This window comes from Falco punctatus (assembly GCF_963210335.1).
Source record: "Falco punctatus genome assembly, chromosome: 3".
NCBI lineage: Eukaryota > Metazoa > Chordata > Aves > Falconiformes > Falconidae > Falco > Falco punctatus.
Window position 1 is genome coordinate 29,172,364 of NC_137582.1, and position 20,246 is coordinate 29,192,609.

The window sequence follows — 20,246 nt, forward strand, 5'->3', positions numbered from 1 at the left end:
CACCATGGCAAGTTTTGGATTTTATAGTGGGGTTCTTTTATTTTTATAATTTACTATGTTGTTTCATGCATTTTTAAAACTTTTTTTTTTCCACGGAGAGCTGTTTTTGTTTAGTGGTTTGAGTATATAGATAACTTAGTTCTGTGGAAAACTGAGGATATCATTTTCCCACACTTTTCTTTAAGCTTATTCTTCTGAAGATATTGAAAGATGTACTATGCCTCTCGGAGAATCAGCCAGTTATAATTTTGGCACAAGGTTACTTATAACACTATTTGTGAGACTCTTGAAGAACTGCATTTATTTAGCATAACTCCAGACATATATAAAAAGGAAATTATCTAAAGAATGTGCAATCAATTTTAAAAGCAGCAAATCCTGAATTTTAGGGAATGTGCCCCCACCAACTTCCGAGTCTATGAAGTTTACAAAAAAAGAGTTATGGGTACAGGCCCAGATGTATCATTAGAAACTACTTCCTCCTTTTTATAAATACATAATAGAATAGGCCTGTATCCTGCATCTGATATGCTATAACCAAAAAAGACACAGGCGAGGAAAAGAGGCCAAGGTGCTCGCAGCTTTCACTACTATGGCTGGAGCTAAGCTTTTGCTAGCATCTTTCCAAGTGCTTTATGTTTATGCTTGTCTGATCTGCAGAAATTTCTCACACTTTAATTTTTATAGCATGTGAGGTGGCTTTATTAAATCCCATTCAAATTGTCTAGCACACAGTTGCATAGCTGTAGAACAAAACTTCTTTCAGCAACGCACAAGTAAGGCCTCCGCATGCAAGTATTTCTAAAGATGAAATTGAAAAAGAAAACCAGTCCTTGAATTTCTAAGATTCAAACATGCTGATATAGAACAATGATACCAGAAATAAAGGAACTGTGAAGCTCTGGACAGAGCCGAGAGGCAGACACCTGTACGTGCAATTGGCAGGGTTTTGGAACGTTCTACCACAGGGCCTGCAAGTCCTAACCAGGGCCTCAACTCACTTAGGTTTGCACTGCAATTCTGTACTTGGGTTCCCATGTTCCCATTCAGTATTCCAGGTCACTTGTATGTACTGCTGCTTGGACTAGCTGGCTTGATGGTACAGCTAAACCTGCATTAAGGCGAGGCTTTCAGTGACAATGTCTTCTGTTTGCAGCTATGCCAGCTGCAGAGCTTATCAGCAGCCATCCCCTGCTGCTCAATACCATGTCCCTGCCAGAGGTTACTGGGTTACTCGCTCCACCCATCCTCTACTTCAACAGTTCAACGTGAACATACTGTTTAAATTTCTTCTGCCACTCAAAGATATGTAAACAGTTGAATTGGCCCATTCTCTTTCTCAGTAGCAGAAGCACTGCAGAGGCTCCTCTGAAGGCAGACATTGCTATGTGGCTATCCTTTGGGAGGTGAAAAATGAAGAGACTGCATTTCTTCTTTGCCTTCTGTTAATGGTGCTGTAACCAGAACCACTGGGCAGAATCACAGGGCATGAAAAACTGATGATCTGCAGTAGTGGCTGCTGTCTTCTTTTTTATTTCCAGTGAAAAACTAAGAAACTGAAGAGAGAATAGAGACTGTGCTCTTGTTTCTCATGCAGTTTCAATTTTCATTTTGGATTTTCAGCACCCAGCGTGGTATTGTTAAATATGTTTATGCATTAATTTTCTGCTCTGTTTCCAGATCTACAGAAAAATCAAGCCAGAGTCAGAAACCCTGAACTATTTTCCCACAACTTCTCATGCCAAGTCCTAAAATACACAATTTAATTCTTTCACCAATTGTTGCAAATTGACCAATATACCGAGTTTATTTTCTTAGCAGAATTTATCTTTGTTCATCAGGAAGATCCAAACATATGGGGCCTTCATCCTTGGCCTGCCTAAAGCTCAGGGATGATCACAGTTTGGCCACACTAACGCTATTCCTTATCAAAATAACTTCTGCGTTCTTGCTCAATCACCAAGCTTCCCCAAGGACTAAACACTTTTACCACTGTTTGTCCTTAAGTAAACAGTAACAAGTGGCCTGTTGTAAGTCCCTACTACCTTTGCTTTTGCTGTTCCAAAGGAGGCATGGTAAAAATGATTAACTGTTTCCAGCCCTCCAGTACTTAAGTCTCTTACTCAAGTTTCCCTGTCTTACCACCACCCAGACTAAAATTCAGTAAGCTAGGTAGCTTTATTCACATAGGACTCTGCTGCTCACTATCAACTTGTCAGCATGAGAAGAACCGCACACAACTTAAAATATAAATCATCCATAGATCACATAAACAAATTACTTTTTTGGGGGGTCTTTAATATAAACAGTTTTAAGAGTTTTCTTTCTTCAGATTCATTTACAACAAGCCCATTGCAGCTGAAAGAAGTTTTAAAAATAATCATTTGTCTCCCACAGAACAAAATAACACATTAACTGTAAAATCTCTAAACTTAAAAAAAAAATGTACCTAGTCACAGCAAAATGTTTCTGTTCGACAGACTTCACGATGTCAAGATTTAAAAATAGAGGAACTTATAAACAAAATATAGACTCTGATAAAATGTTAATTTCTAGGAAATCTCCCAAAGTCAAACCTGTAGAAATACATATCCTTGTTTAATTACTCTATATACTTCATTGCTGCTTATCAGCAATAATGACTGTAAAACATACAGATGCAAGGTGAAGTTGTGGGTGATGCACTTGATTTTAATATATTATCTCCTCTATTTCTTTCATTAAAAAAATTACTTTTACAATAGTCTGAAAAGAAATTATAAATACAGGATGGTATTTTCCAAATCAAACAACATGGACCTAGGTTTGCTTCCACTGGCTTTTTTGCAAGTAATATTAGGCCAATATCAAGTACCTTCAAATTTATGAAGGCCAACATATGCATCTACAAATAATCAATACTAGCATTTTAGCGAATGTCAAGATGTTCAGTACACAGTATTTGAAATGATTAAAATTAAAGGTTTTTTCTATTTCTCTGAGTATTTGCAACTTGTTTTCAGACCTACCAGCATCAAGACAGCAATTAAGCAAGGTTTTGTTGGTGTTAGATCTCCTGGCCAGTGAGTGCCTGCACTGTAACTGCCTCATCTTTTTTTATTGCTCCCTTGATGGAATTCAGATTCCGTGGGAAGGGAAAGGAGTGATCCAGTTCCAACCAGCAGTAAAACCACAAACAGGGATAAATCAGACTCAAGAAAATGGTGGAATGGCACTCTAATCTTCTCAGTTGCCTCCACCTTCCCTTTCCCTGCTACTGTTCACTGAAAGCATGCCTTTTTCACCCATCCTCTGCTTCCATGCAGTATCACTTATTCTCAGTTGGTTAACTTCCCTGACATGCCAGTTCCTACAGTCACCATTTCTGTGAGGTATTAAAGGTAACTTTTGCCTTCCTGTCTCCAAACACCACCAATCCCTCTGCATGGCTCAGATTTTCTATACCAGTCTCTGAAGAGTACTTGAAGAATACCATGACATATGAAGCTGACAAGCATTAGATTGCTCTGACACACCCCACCCTGCTTCTACACTTTTTCAAATTAAGATTACTTCTTCAGAAGATGCCTGGAAAAATATTCAGCCCTCAGCTGTACTTTGGTGCAAGACAACACAATTGGGTTTTAAAATACTTGTTTGGATTTCATTAGTTAGGCTTCTCTGAACAAACAGGGTCTCCAGATAAAAAGTCTCCTGTTTAAGATAGATGTTATATACAATGATGCATACTTTGGATAGACTGTGGAGGACTATGTCTTCCCCCAGAAGAAAAACCTGGCCTCATTGAAAATAGCACGGTATAACAGACTGACATCTGCAGCCCGTTAGGCAATTCGACAGGTAGGACTAGCTGCTGTACTTTACAGGAAACAAAACAATTAAAAAAAATATCTGTTTACATTTCTTGCCTACAAGGCCTGTTGACTTACTTTGCCTCCTTTTGGGGCTGAGGCATAGCTGTTATAGCTCTGTACAGATGCTGCTCAGACGTGCCCCCACATCTATGATGGGGTTCTATGCATATTTGAGCATACTAAGGAGGTTATTTTTCTTCAAGTAAAGTCTACATTATAGGGACTATACCTGAGACACTCAGCAGACTGAAGTAATTCAAAGGGGCTGCTGGAGACAGCAGAAGTGATCAGATTCTCTCTCTCATCGTTGCATCCTACCCTCTTCAAATAAAGGAGAAGCACAATTTCATGATCACACTATCTACAGCTAGGTATGATAGTAATTAAGTTAGCAAAAGGAGCAGAGGAACTGATTACTCTCAAAGGACAAACAGCTTTCACTGGTGAAAAAGAAAAAGTGAGAATTCTGCGATTCTATATGATTCCTTAGCTAATTTTTCAATACATATATTTTTAAATTGTCAACAAAGAACAGGATAGCAACCATGTCATTTATAAAGAAAATAGAGCTTGTGCTTTGATACTAGGAAATACACTGAATAAATTCAGACAGCCACCAACCGCAGAAGAGAATGTATTACGGAGATACTGCCAGCCATTATGTTACAAATTATTTAATTTATATTGTCTAAAATAGTCTACTAGAAATGTGAGAAGAAAATATGTTTCCTTTTATTGTTTCTCACTGGTTGGCTAAGTGTGATTCTCCTGCCTCTTTCCCTTTCCCACCCTCAACAGCACTACACAACTCACAGACATCAGGACTATGCAGTCTCAGAAGCAATGTTCTTAACTACTTTACACCTGGTGATCTGTAAAAGCTTCAAACACTGAGATTTATTTTTACTGATGGCCACCAAAAGATAAAAAAGCAAAAAATATCAGGTGAAGTGATGACTATATTGATTTAAAATGGTGGTAGAGTGCTTAAGATCATTGTCCCTATGGCTTAATAAAAATTTGTTTGGAAAATGTTATTTTGTTTACATCATCTAGAATAAATATATTAACTTGGTTATCCTAGTAGGTGATTTACCTCATTCCAACTGGTAGCTTGACATGGAATTAGTTCTAAGAGTGAAGGGATAATTATGTTTTTTGAGGTTTGGTTTTTTTCATACCTCAGTCTTTAAATAGAAGAAAGCACTAGGTCAAGATGCTACATCCCATAACAACCAAATCGTTTAGATGAATCTTCCACTGGCTATCCATTCTATTTCGCCTTACAGTACCACTAACTTTTTTCAAGAAATCACAAGATGGATATCAAAGGTGGTCTTCAAGTGTAAACACTGACTCACAAAAATAATAGTACCCACAAACTCAATACAGCATTTTTGTAGCTGTTAGTCTTATAGGCATCTAAACGCTGGCTTGACTTCCCATGACGAAGATTTTCTCCAAGACTTTTTTTCAACCAGAGTAACTAAAAACCTTCCCCTTTCTCTTTTTTTACTGTTGATTAAAATCCTACATACTATTTTGGTACATACTACATGCACCTTACATACTGTTTTGATTTTAAGCACCTCAATATACCTAATATTCCCACCCAGTTAATCAGAAATGGAGTAAGATTTTCCTCAGCTGTGGAGGCAAAAACATTACACTCCTACCTCAACAACTCTGTGAATCTTTTCCTGACAATATAAAAATTAGCCTTCTAATTCTCATTTTCAATTTCTGACAAAGAACTTCTTACAATCTCAGATATCCGGCCGTCTAGATCGTCTCCCACCTCACTGTCTCCATTAAACAAATGACACCTGCCTCAGTATGCTTTTCCATCTGTTGTGCTGGCTTTTTCTCCTGGACTGCCTTCCTACCACAGCCCCAGACAGAACACATTGGGCTGAGAGCTCTGAAAGGAGCTGCCGGACAGGAGCTCTATTCCTCGGTCTTTTGGTCATATGAACTATGGCTTCATACAAATGTTTTATCCTGTTTGTACTTTTCTTTCCTCTCCCATGTCTTTAATAAAATCCTCAGAACATGGTCAATTTCTTAATTTATTTATCCTGTCTAAGCACAATGATACATTCCTTTCAAAGCAGTTTTGAAATCTCAGTTGTAAAGTGCTATGTCAACTCTAAATCCCCTATAGTGAAAAAAAAATCCAATATTAATGCCATGTGTTTTAATAGAACTTTCTATTCTAACAAGATTGAAATATGGTCTTAGCTTCAGAGTGGAAAAGACTGAACACAAATTCTAACATTGTCCTTTGTTGGCTAATTCACCAAACTTCGTTTCGATCGGGGAAAATTCATTTAGCTAGTGTATAACATTTGTTGAGAATAGAAAGAAAATTAAATAAATGATGAACAACATTTTGCAAGGGCTAAGATATGAACACTGAACTCGGACCCATATTACCAAAATAATCTTGGTAACATATGGATTAAAACAATTACTGAATCAGTTTCAAGTAATGTTCCAAGTACAGCATGTACTCCAAATACTGCTGTCTATATAGAGGGTCAAAACCAAATAGTTATTTATAAAGCTGATGGTTTCTGATTTTCATGAGAAAGGGATTTGATGCAAGTAGGTGGAAAACCACTGTTGGTGTCACCATTTGCTTACCTTCAATTCTGCATCTATGGCAAAATTTTTCCCAACTGAGATCACACCCACATAGAAATACACCAAAACCAAGGCTATTCAAATAATCTAGAAACATTTTAGTGAAACAACTTTAAGAACTGAAACTCTAGCTCAAACACATTTTAATGACGGTCATCTCTGTGCATGTGTGTGTGATGCATATAAAAAGTAAGTACTAGCAATCACCATTTTATTTTCTCCAAACCCGGGAATTAATATAAACCATACACAGGGTTAAAGCAATACTGGCCAAATATTGTTGAATATGTAATTGCACTCAGCATTCAGACTGCTGTGTATGTGCCTGCATTCCAGAACTGTTCTAGAAGGTGTGCCCAAAATTGCTGTGCTTATCCTGAGAATAAAACCCAGTCTCTAAGAACAGTCTTCCTGCTTTCTAAATAGCTTTATGTTATGAATGAAGCATTGCATACGTAGGATATACCATTGGTATACATTCCGCTCATGCAGTTTTGGCTCTCTCCTGGAGCACAAACAAGGCCAACTCATTATTCTGACTAGTAAGCCTGACACGGGCACTAAGAAAGTCATATACAGGCCTATTGAGCTGCACAGCCTCCTGTGACCACCCGTTCTACTACATAGCGGCTACCTGATGACTCATAGCTAATGACTCACAGCTAATGAGACTTATGGATGAATTTTAACACTGTATTCATGTTAATAAGAGAATTAGCCTCCCTTCCTCAGTATGGCAGAGAAGCAGAATTCCTTCCCATGCCTCAGAATAATATTTTACAGTCTTAGGCACACACAGAGATTAAGATCAGGTACCAGACTGCTCCAGGCAGTTAGGCAGTGCTATAAATTAAGGAAGCAGAAATACATAAAACCAAGTGGCCAATCTTTCTTATATTTGAAGCTGCACACTCAAATCCTCATGTGACAGAGTTACAAAAGCACTCCTGAGACATGGGACAACTGGCAGAGGGGAAGGAGTGGAGCTCCAGAACTAGTTCACAGATGGAGGGTAACAATAGCCGGATGGACCTGGGGTGAGGGTACCGCTGGGTGTCCTGCAGTGCCAGCCTTGGGAGCCTTGTCTGCCCCTCCACCTCCCTGGATTGCCAATGTGCCAGTCTACACACAGCAGCTCTTCACTGACTCGGGCATCATAGTGACTGGCCTCAGCCTGAGAGGATGACTTCTGAAGCTACCTGGAATGACTCACAAGCAGCACAGGTATCACAGGTACTTCCAAAACACCTGTTACTATTCTAATAATTCTGGACCTGAAAAATCCCTTATGCTGCTTGACCTGAAAACACTAACCATAATTATCTGACAGGAGTTAATATTTGTTCACTTTGAAGAGAAACAATCCAGACAAATCATAAACTGAGAACCAATAAGCATTTTTCTTTTTTCTGCTTCCTCTTGTTCCACCAAACTGAGTAATGACGTACTCTTCATTAGTTTACTGGGGCAAAGCTACCTTCCATAGGGACACTACTGCTCTTTCTGATTTTTCTGATTCTTACTCGGCTGCACACCACCACACCTTTTAAGTCAGAACTCGCACGACATTGTGTTATGAAAGCCTACCTCTGTAGTGGTCCCAATGTCAGCAGATGGGCTGTATGTGCTGGTATCTGGTGGAGCGGTACCAATGCTACTTTTAACTGGAGAGCTAGGAGGAACAGGTCCTGTCATGGTTTCAGTATAGACAGAAGACTGATATAGAATTCCTTTCCTCTGAACTTTATTCCAAACTTTACTTGTGATCTCAGCCAATTCATATAGAAGCTGCACCTAAAAGAAAAAAAAACAACCCACCTTTAATTAACCTTTCCTTAATGAGGTGAAGGAAAATCAAAATCCTCCACTGAGACTTTGAATGTAGCTGAATTGAACTTCTCACCATATATATTGTTCTGATAAGCAACTACATTGCAATTAAAATAATTAACATCAGTTAGAGCACAGTGATTTTGATAGAAATAATCCATGTTTTGTCTAAACATATGCTATGTAGCTCATAAAACCATAACCAATAACATAGTCTTGTAAAACGTTTACTAAAATCAATTTTAACAATTAAACAAAGGTAATTTATCATATATTTTGTATGTACAGATACTGCCTCTAGAAAAAGACAAACATATAAACTTTATGAAATACTAACAATGCAAAAATTATTCATTTAAATCATATTAAAACAATGGTCCCACAGAGCATACGAAACTGTTCTGGTTTTGGAAGAACATCCACTATCAAACTCAACAGTCTCCTAGCATATGTCATTCCAATATTCAGAAACGCACTGTTTAACTTGCACATTGTTTGACTCAGTTCTAAGATATTTACACAAGTTTTTGTAAATAAGCATTAATCACTGAATTTGTATGACAACATAGTGCAATATACTGTATAAAACCAGCTAAGAGAAAAATGAAAACAATATATAAGCAGATCCACAGCTGGATACCATACCCAACTTGCCATTATAAAAAATGGAAATTCTCATATTTATAAGAACTTTAAGCCTCAGGACACATCTACTCTATGAAGCTGGCTTCTTATGTGGGCAGAACAGATGCAGAAAAACACTGTTGTCAATCTACATTTTGATATAAAACAGTACTTGATTTTGTGCGTGAGAATGTGTGATGAAGTCTTTAAGTACATGGTACAATCCTTTCTTAAGATGTGAAGTGCTGGAATTTTATGAAAAACTTGTTAATTCAGCTTGGATTTTCTTTTGAAGTTTCAAGGCTTACACTGAGCAGGTCATATACTTTTTTGACAGAATTTTTCCTTAAATGAGATAAACTTCTCAGTACACTTTTTGTTTGTCTGTAGATTGCTCTGTATATGAAGACAATAACTCTGGCTGTGGTAAAAAGCTGTTTTAGTTACGCTGCAAAATATTTTGAGTCTGTAGCACTCACTCTGATGTGCACTGGTAACCTTTAAATTACTAATTAAATATTTCTAAGTTTTCTTGAGTCTTTTCCATGTAATGCAGGAACATCAACTAATAATGTCCATCTGATTGATTGAGTAATATAACATTAACTGGTGTTGACACTTTGCTGGCAAGACAGGCTCTAGAAAATTAATAGGATACAGGCACATGTCCAAATCATACATGCTTGCAACCTCCTCTCCCACAAAATATTTTTTGGTCAAGAAACCAAATGATAATTTAAGCTATACTTGTCTTAATACAGAAGGGGTTCCAGAAATTTAATTATGCTACTGATCATAATGGCACAAAATAACACAAAAGAAGAAATTCTGTGTTTACATACATACTCACATGAGGTAGAGAGGTTTGTCATCAGCTGATCCAGTGCTAAGGAGTTTAAATCTTATTGGGGTTGCAACAGTTATAATCATTAAAGCTTATAATTACTCATGTTACGAGAGAGATATTTTTTTTAAAAAAACGCTCAGGCTAGAATCCTTGCAGCCACTCTGAAACAGTGGCTATTTCAGAGAGCAGTAGCCATTTCTCCAAACATTGCCAGCAACCATCTAGCCAAGTAGTATGACCCTGGTACTCTACCCTGCTATGAAACCAGAGACAAACCAACAAATTCACCAAGAAAAAAGGCACACTTGGATTAGAGGGAGATTATATTCATCTAAATACATTAAAAAGTAGAAAATACCAAAAAGCCTCACACTAAAACCTCATTAAAACATAAAGGTGGCACGTTTCCACATGTAAATAAAATTTAAAAACTTCAGATCACAAGCTAAAGTTATCTATTTGATTTTTAATACACTTAATTTTATTCCATTGTTTGTTACTCATTAAAGTGGGAGGATTTCTACTTCTCTTGATGGCTGCACTTTTTCAGGTGAATAGCTTCAGTATTTTGAAAATCCATTTCTGATTATATTAGAAGAGCTAATGTTAAGCGTAAGTCCTCTTTCTTTTATAAGTACTTTTGAGCATAACAGTTAATATACAATAATTATTTTTAGTACACTCTATACAAGAGAGGAAAAATGGTATGACAAAAATAGGAATAACTCTGCCAGTATTTGTTAAAAAGTTTCCCCTTCTCACTGCTTCCACTGCCTCTTCAGCAAAACCACACATAACTCAGTAAGACCCCACTGACTACTTGGCAAAATCTGTGAAGTTCAGTATGCTACAGCAGTTTATACTTAAAAAGTAATACATTACTACAAAATTGAAAACTACAACAAAAGACAATACCCTGGCAATTTTGCATGCTGGAAGTATCTATTGATTTTAAAGGGATACAACCATCACAACATGGTTTCATATTAGATCATAATAGCCATATAGTAAAATACTTCACCTTTGCTGCCATTTAACAAATTCAGCATCACCTACTTTAAGGCTGTAATCTTTAGATAAAATACAGCCCACCACTCTAAAGTATAATTTTATAGTTAATCTACCATGAATTTCACAGAACCATTTAGGTTGGAAAATACCTTTAAGATCATCAAGCCCAACTGTTAACCCAGGACTGCCAAGTCCACCACTAAACCATGTTCCTAAGCACTTCACCTATGTGTTTTTAAAATACTTCCAGGGACGGTGATTCCACCACCTCCCTGGGAAGACTGGCCCAATGCTTGACCGCCCCTTCAGTAAAGAAAGTAGTCTATCAGTTTGCTACGTGTACATCTCAAAATATTTACCAATTCTCTGAACAGCTGCTATATCAAGGTGAATTTTGTACAGTTCTATGAAAACTAATACAAACTAAGGCAAGTTTCCATAGGCTGTGAAATTATCACACATGAATTCATTAAACATTGTGGAAAGTCCACAAAGTTGCAAAGCAAAGCTTTCCAAAGTCTTTAAATATAACATTTAAAATGCTCAGCAAAATCGTAATTTTGTCCTTTCCTATTTATACATTTATAACACAGCCTCAAACCTTTCTGTGTGCAAACACACCTGTCATAGAGCTTTACAAGTCTGAGAAGACCTTGCTAAGGCTGGTCAATTTTTTTATTTGAGGCTGGTAAATTTTTATTTGCCACATCCAGAGTGCAATCTTACTCCACCAGCCCTCTTCCTAGTGCGTGAGCCCATACAGTGCAAAAGACAATGGCATATAGTAAGTGAGTCAGAAATAACTCTGATAGAAGGCAGTGGTGAATGGGGCAGGAAACCATACACTGAGGATAAAACACACTGTTTAAATCACTTGCTTCATTCATAGAACATGGAATGAGGCAAGGGGAAAATTGCATGTAACTGAGAAACATATTGTAATGAGTACACACAAAAGGGATAACATTAAAATTACATCAGCCACCTTAGCTTTTGCATGCCCAGACTCGGGCCATAGGTCCCTAAACCTTTACAAACGTGATGTGCTGTCTATCAGATCAAAATTGTAATACTTAGTGTTCCTTCCCTGTCTTTCAATTAAAATCAAGCAATAAACAGTCCATTTTGTCCACGACGCCCTTTGAAAAATCTTGCCTACAGCTGAAACTTAGGAGCACACAGCATAAGAATGCAGAGCCCTACTCAGACCTCCACAGATTTGTAATTCCCAGCAAAAAGAGTGTTCTCTCCAGCACCACTAGAAACGTTGCAACTTTCAGGAAATTGTTATTCAAGATGCAGTAAAGATTACTCGATTTTGCACAGAAAACCTGCTTTATTTGGAACTACAACAAACTTGACTTAGGTCAGTAAAATACAGGGTGCACTTTCTGAAAATCTAGCAACACCTTTGCCTTTCAATAAACATAAATGAGGTGGTAACTTCTGTTTACACACATTGAACTGTTTGTTTTTTCCTTTACTATAGGATACCATTGTTTGCCTAAAAAACATTTTATGTTCGAAGAAATGCTAGTTCTGGGAAAATATGGTAAAAAAATTACATTAAACCACTTCAATATATGAATCCACAGTGACAGCTGAACAGCACCACAGCATTTAGTGGTACATCTGCAATTCATTTCACTCCATCAGCCAAAAGATGCATTTATACTGTAGCTATTACATTTTGAGAAGAGTTTAAATTACAAAACATGAGAGAGCTTCAAAGCAAATCTTAATCTAAGCACCTTGATCTTGATGGCCCAGTTAAGAAAAAATTAAGATAGAAGAGACCTTATTCAACAAAATGCAAAACAATTGAACTTAAATCAAGTTATTTTTAATTTCCTTTCATAAATCAATTAAATGTACCAACCTGGGGGTTGGAGCATTTTATTTCAAGGGACTCAAGGTCGACATGGAGGCAGACAACAAATGAGTGTCTGGATTCTGGCCCCGAAGCAAGCAGTTTCTGTGAAGTAACAGCTAAAGTAGAAGTACAGCCCATTGGTTCCACTAAATTAAGTGTCATCTGTTGTCCAAGAAGAGTATATATACTGAAATGATGCAGACTAATAGTCCACGGAAAAGCATCACCTAATGATTTTAAAAAAAACCAAAAAAAAAAAAAAAAAAGAAAAACAGTTAAATAATTGCATAATAAAAGCCAGGCCATTATTTTCTGAAAAATCAGTAAAGGCCTTATCCTAAACCCCCTTAGAAATCAGCAAGTGCAATCAACAAGCATTAAACTGATCTCAAACTGTCACAAATATAATTTCATCATCAATTCCATTCAATACCTCAAAATCTAAACAACAGTAACACAATTTTTGCAAGTTTATTTTTAAAAAAATGAAATCCATTGGGAATTTTAATCCCTAACTGTGAACAAACGTGTACAATACAGTCTTTAAAGAAGTCTTTTTGCTTTGTATGATTTTCCTCAAACCACTCCACACTTATTTCAGCATATGGATGACAGAGGCAGTTCCTTACATTATGTTCTTACACGTTTACAGGTTTTAATACTAAAAAGGAGAATTTTCTTCCTCCCAAAAATTTACAGCTGGCATCTCAACAAGGTGGTGGTACAGAGTAAGGCCTATTCCAATGCACTGCTCAGCTAAGTGAGACCTTGATCACAGTGCAGCTCTTTCCACTGCCTCCACTTAACTTCCTACAAAGAAAATGGTGATGCATTTTGTAAAAACAAATTACTACAGACATACACCGAGCACTTAACTTCTTACATTTAGGAAGGAACCTACCCAGCGAAGTGGTTTGCAGCCTAACATGAATTGTTATCAAGAATAATTCGTAAAGGAATTGGCAGTGTCCAGCTGAACACCAACATGCCTGCAAGTCTGGTACAATCCATTTTCTTTAAATTGTCAACAGATGGGAAAGAAAAGGAAGTTTCCAAAGTAGGACCACTGAGAGGATTATTTGGGTAGGTCTTTAAAAGGCCAACAGGAACTCTTCTTAGTGAGAGAAAACCTTCAACAGCTCTACCTGCTAGAATTGAAAGGAACTGAGAATACAGATTATGGAAACTGAAACAGAATCCCTGTGGTGGGCTGACCCTGGCTAGATGCCAGGTGCCCACCAAAGCCACGCTATCGCTCCTCCTCTTCAACTGGACCAGCAGAGAAAATATGGCGAAAGGCTTGTGGGTTGAGATAAGGACAGGAAGATCGTACAGCAGTTACCATCACAGGAAACACAGACTTGACTTGGGGAAATGTATTCTATTGCCAATTAACACCAGAGTAGGATGAATGACAAATAAGAACAAATCTAAAACCACCTTCCCCTCACACCTCCCTTCTTCCTTGGCCCAACTTCACTCCCTTCTCTGCCTCCTTCCCTCTGAGTAGCGTAGGGGAACAAGGAACAGGGACTGGGGTCAGCTCCTCACACATTGCATCTGCCACTCCTTCCTCCTCACGCTTCCCCCCTGCCCCAGCTGGGTCCCCCCAAGGGCGCAGCCCCTCAGGCACAGCCGGCTCCAGCGTGGGTCCCCGCGGGGTCACAGCCCGGCCAGCAGCCCTGCCCCAGCCCGGGCTCCTCGCCATGGGGCCACAGGTCCTGCCAGGAGCTGCTCCAGCGTGGGCTGCCCGTGGGCTCACAGCCGCCTTCGGGCACCCACCTGCTCCGGTGTGGCGGGGCCCTTTATGAGCTGCAGGGTGGATGTCTCCCCCGTGGACCTCCCTGGGCTGAGGGGCACAGCCTGCCTCACCGTGGGCTTCTCCACAGCCCGCAGGGAAACCCCTGCTCCGGTGACTGGGGCACCTCCTGCCCCTCCTGCACTGGCCTGGGGGGCTGCAGGACTGTTGCCCTCATGTATTCTCACTCTGCTCTCCCAGCTACTGTTGTGCAGTAGTTTTTTCCCCCTTCTTAAACATGTTATCCCAGAGGTGCTACCAGTATCACTGATGGGCTCAGCCTCAGCCAGCAGCAGGGCCATCTCAGAACTGGCGGGAACTGGCTCTGTCAGACACAGGGGAGCTTCTGGCATCTTCTCACAGAAGCCACACCAGTAGCCCCTCGACTACCAAAACCTTGCCACACAAACCCAGTACAATCCCAAACACGGTAACTGGGTCCTGGAGAAAGAATTTACACTCTAGAAGAGACACTGAGCCAAAACCCCAAGAATGCTCAACATATATGAGAAAAATGAGATAAAGATACATAGGTAATTCTCGTTTTACCTGAAAGATACGGTTCTTTGCTTTTTAGAAGTACAAAAGCGTAACAATTATTTCAGGTTTTGGGTACACTGGGATGGGCCCTCGAAGTCTCACAGGGCAATAAAAAATTTAAAGCAGTGTATTTAAAAAATATATGGAGAATGTATTTGCTGCCTGCTGTGGCCTGTGGTCAACACCATCCCACTGAGAAATCACAACACTAAGAAACAGCACAAATTAAATTGTGATTACTTAAAGGAAACTTTAAAATAAAGTTTTGAAATTAAAATAAAGCTGGATGCAAACATCTTTGTACCATATTATTTTAGTAAGAGTTCTATTGTTTCCTCCACAGGTGGCATCAGTAATAAATTTAGATGGTCAGGACTGTGTATCAGAAGAGTCCGTGTGTCTCATCCTAAGAAAGAACTGAAAACCTGAGTAGTTTATTTTGAAGCTATTGTGTACTGAAGAATTCAACTCAGCCAAAGGAACTTGAAATACTTTGGAAAGGTTTCAGATCAGAAATTTTGAAGTAGTTAGCGATCTATATTTTTTCCAAGTTCAGTCAGCCAAAAAATATAAAATATTAATTGTAATAGATGGAAAAAAATCAGATGCAAAGTCAACACTAATGACACGTTTCTATAATCAATATGCATTAACTTTGTGTTTCTCCATTTAAAAAATATTTGTTTCTAATGTATCCATTAAGACACTTAAACTGCTTTGATAATGTCTTAAAATTTACAAATACAACTTTCAGATCTTTGGGAGTTGACTGACCTAATCATCAGACAAGTTTCTAAGAACTGGCATTCAACATTTATCTATTTGCAATAGCTTAGCAATACTTCTTTCCTACAGAGTATCTGAATGATTTTTCCAGTCTATATAATTACCAATTTTTGATATGTGCAAGCACTTTCCCTGGTAGTTATTTGATGCACTTTGTTTCTTAGCTAGAGTTAATACTTATTATAAGCCTTTCCATATGTAGGACATACAATATTGATAAATGTACATAACTACTAATAATTGTTCTGTTTGCTCTCACTTTTATGTGACACACTATTTTAAAAACCGCATCACAGAAGTGGCAGTTCTACACCACGTTGACAGTTGTATGAAGAGAAATTTTGTTTGTTTAGATTTAGTAATGGTAGGAGAGAGGTCATGCATATGATCTGGAATCTATTCCCAGGCTTGCTAAAGGTGTTCTTTGGAATCTTCAAAATGCATCTTGACTGCTTTGTCTTAGTTTCTCTTTCTGTACCCACACTGCAGGGTCTTCCCTGCATGTGGAAACATGGATTTCCAATACGCTTATGTTCTCATGCAACACGCAATGTTTAGAAATACAAAACTGCAAAACATTGCATGTTAGGTCACTGTTGTGCCTCCTCCCAGTCATGCAACAGGGAAGCAGTTGCAGGGCTGCATAATCTTAGATGCACCCAGTCAAAAGCCCTAAGGGCTCTGCCCAAGTCCATAGCTTACTTTCAGCAGATGAAATTTAGTTCCACAGACTTCAAATGTAAGCACAAACACACAGGCTTTTCTAACTCAAACCCAGCTCCTAGACAGCTCTAGCAGCTGAACAGAACATTAACAAGTTGTTTATGCAGAACTTCATTGCTATTCTGATACTGAAGAATGTCACAAAAATGTAAGTAGTAATATTATAGTCATTAACCATAATATATAAATTAAATACAATAATTACCATGTTTTACACATGGTGACAATGAATATAAACTGAAATAAACTGAAAGAGGGTAGATTTAGATTAGATATTGGGAAGAAATTCTTCACTATGGGGGTGGTGAGCCCCTGGAACAGGTTGCCCAGCGATGCCCCATCCCTGGAAGTGCTTAAGGCCAGGCTGGATGGGGCTTTGGGCAACCTGGTCTGGTGGAAGGTGTCCCTGCCCATGGTGGGGGGTTGGAACTAGATGAACTTTAAGGTCCCTTCCAACCCAAACCTAATTCTATCATTCGGTGAAATACCATGCTATCTGAATGTCAAATATCAATCTCAGAATCTACAGAAATTATTTTTCAGTTATATTGATGTTAAGCATTTTTCAATTTCTAATGCAATATGATAACTTCTAAGAATGCCAATATACTGCTGCTCTATTTAAATCATTTAACTGCCTTTTTTGCAGGTTTATATCTTTATGCTTCTATTATATTGTACTAGTTTATGACCAATACATTTCATTTTAATTAATTCACACACTACTATTAGAAGCCCTAATATTTCCCTACAAGTCAATTGCCAACTAATTGAGTTCAAACACATGCTACAAAAATCTGTACAAAAGGTTATATAATTTGTCATATTTCACAAACAAAAGCCATCTCAGATTAAAATATTTGGAATGCAGGGATTTACATGATTGTCAGTATACTACTACCTATATGAGAACATGAATATGATATCTAGCAATATCAACAACAATTTTAAGATATTTTGAATACTGGTTTCTAAAATGTATTTTACTGTGTCTTACCTGAATATCTGTATCTGACTATATCTGACATAACCAAACACCAAACATTTATACAAAGACGAATTCATAAAAGTTACTGGTATAAACCTAAAGAGGAACATTTTACATGTACCAGATAAGGATTCTTGGGGCGGGGTGGGAAGAAATTGAAGCAGGGAGAGCAGAGTAAACAGACTGAAAAAAGCAGTAACTAGTTTAAGGATATGAGTGGAAGCCAGGAAAAGATTCTAAACTAAAATAATCAAAATTAATAATTAATACTTAATTAATAATTAAATTAATAATTAAAATAAACTTCAAACCCAGGAAGATTTCATAGATGCCAAAAATGTTATCTTTGTTACTCTAAATCTTAGTGCTTTACACTGAAGAAAAATTGTAGTTCCCTTCATAACTTCAATTTATTTTCCTATTATAACATTTTAAATTTTTGGAAGACCACTTAGCAGTCCATAAGTTCTGATCATAACAACATTTCTCACCCGACTGTAAATTTACCACATTTTATCCTATCACTACAGGTTGGGACTTAGAGAGTATATAGATGAACTGTTCAGCATTTGAAGTTGGATGTACACAAGCATGCACAGATAATCACGACTCACCCTAACAGCTTCTCTAAAGAAATCAGTTCTGCTAAAACTGAGTTTCTAACTATTTAATTTCTTCTTAGCAACAGTTTTACTTGAAGAGCTGCTACAAATAGGACAGAGTTCCCCTCTTCACAAGGAGCCAAAATGGAGAAGCCAAGGGTCAACAGGTACAAGTTGCACTGGGAGAGGTTTCATCTTGATATAAGGAAGACACTTTTTAAAGTAAGAACAATCATTCACTCGAACAACTTCTCCAGGGATGTGGAGGTTTTCAAGAAGCGACTGGGCAGGGTGCTGGATCATCTCATCTAGGCTCCCTTTGCCATGAAAGTTTGGATCAGATGATCATTCAAGGTCGCTTCCAACCTAGGCCGCCCTTTCATTCTGCGCTTCTATTTTAACACCCTCAGTGAATACTAACTCATGGATCTATCATCTGATTGATTTGAACCTTTTTATGAACTTAGGTAGTTGTATTTGTTATTCAGCAGAAGTTCAACAGAATATCTCATTCTTTACATAGATAAATCCATTTCTGTTTGTATATTACTTAGCATGACTGAGCTAAGGAACGTTTCTGAATTGAAGTACTGTACTTAAAATGTTCTTTCAAGTATTCCTACAAACTACCATTACCTCAGAAAAGAATCCTATCAGAAGTTTGAAAACAAATGGAAAGACCTGATTGTGGGATATTGTATGAGATATGTTAAAAGTATGTTGAGCTGCTGAGTTCAGTAAGTCTCTGAGAAGGCTGTAATATCCCCAAATGATAATGCGACTATGCTCCCTTCTCCTCTTCTAGTTTTCCCACGTAATAAGAAAAACGTATGTGAGCACACAGCTTTCTTAAAAGTAACAATGCATCCTTGTAAGCAAGCTTTTTGCTTATATATTCTTTATAAAAGAAGGAATGATTCAAAAAAGGTTCAGGAAAAGCAAGGTTGAATAAATATAATTTCAGAGGGATGGTAACATGTCTTAAGAATGATGGTATGTCTCTGAAATCTTGTTCAAAGACAGAATGCAAATTAAGAGACTCTCCCCATAAGAGTCCATGAAAATTAATTACCTCTACATGGGAAGAAACAAAGAAGGTGCTTAAAAGCTTTGAAAAAATATTTTTAATAGCCTGTTTAAGGGGGCATTTTGGCATGGGAGAAGGCAATAGCTCCATTACAGAATCAAAAATATCAAGATTGTGAGAACTTCTGTTTGGCATTATTCCCAGAACACAAAGCCACATACAAATAAATTCCTTACCATAGGCTTTATCCCAGCCAGGAGGATTCTTTTCTCTCACTAGGATCCTTCCTCCAAATCTGCATTTGACAAAACTCAAATAACTTCTTACTTTCATAAACGGTTTAAATTACATCATTGGTTTAAAACCAACTGAAGACTTTGGTTAAATTTATCTATCTTTCATCTGTCGCAATGATTAGCAAATTAGATAATTCCTATGAAAAGTTATTAGGAAAAAGACATATACCTTTCTCTCTTTCTTTCTTTTCTTTTTTTTTTTTTTCCTTTTCAGTTGGCAACATCTCCAATATGACTTTCAGTATTAAAAACTATGATTTAATTTTGTTGCTGTGAATTAAGGCAGAGGAGAAGCCTTATATACATACATATATATATATATATACACACACACAGAGAGGTCCAATATAAGTGACAGAACAAAGGGAGAGGGAAGAGTGTTACAAATCCAAATGAATCTCAGAAGGCAGGAGTAGCTCCTGAATGTGCTTTTGACTTAATTTTTCACAGCATACACTTTATAATTGTTTACAGTTCAGCAATAAGTATGCAGTAAACAGAGTAACTTCCCCAGAAAATGCTGTCACAAAAGCAATGGAACAATTGCTGCAGCTCCCTCTCCTTACCTTAGAATGAATACACAAAACAGCAACAGTTCTTTCCAACTAATAGAGTTCAAGAATACAATACTGAACTAACTGTACACCAGTGTACTGGTTTTGGCTGAGATAGACTTCAATTTCTTCGTAGCAGCTGGTACGGTGCTATGCTTTGGGGTTGTAATGAAAACTGTTGATGACATGGGGATGTTTTAGTTCTTGTTGAACAGTGCTTGCACACTTGTTCTGCTTCTCACCCCAC

The 20,246-nt window shown here is 37.8% G+C and overlaps 1 protein-coding gene across 10 annotated transcripts in view; it reads right to left on the reverse strand.

Annotated features, from left to right (window-relative positions):
- Window positions 1-20,246, reverse strand: part of VPS13B (vacuolar protein sorting 13 homolog B) — a 477,951-nt gene that overhangs the window by 209,429 nt on the left and 248,276 nt on the right. For all 10 annotated transcript variants that reach the window (XR_013926946.1, XR_013926947.1, XM_080380100.1 and 7 more), the window contains 2 exons: window positions 12,692-12,912; window positions 8,088-8,294 (listed from right to left, as the gene is read on the reverse strand). Coding sequence is in view for 8 of the 10 variants with exons in the window: in XM_080380100.1 (XP_080236226.1) it covers window positions 8,088-8,294; window positions 12,692-12,912 (428 nt within the window). In the remaining 2 variants the exon portion in view is untranslated. The remainder of the gene's footprint in view (window positions 1-8,087; window positions 8,295-12,691; window positions 12,913-20,246) is intronic.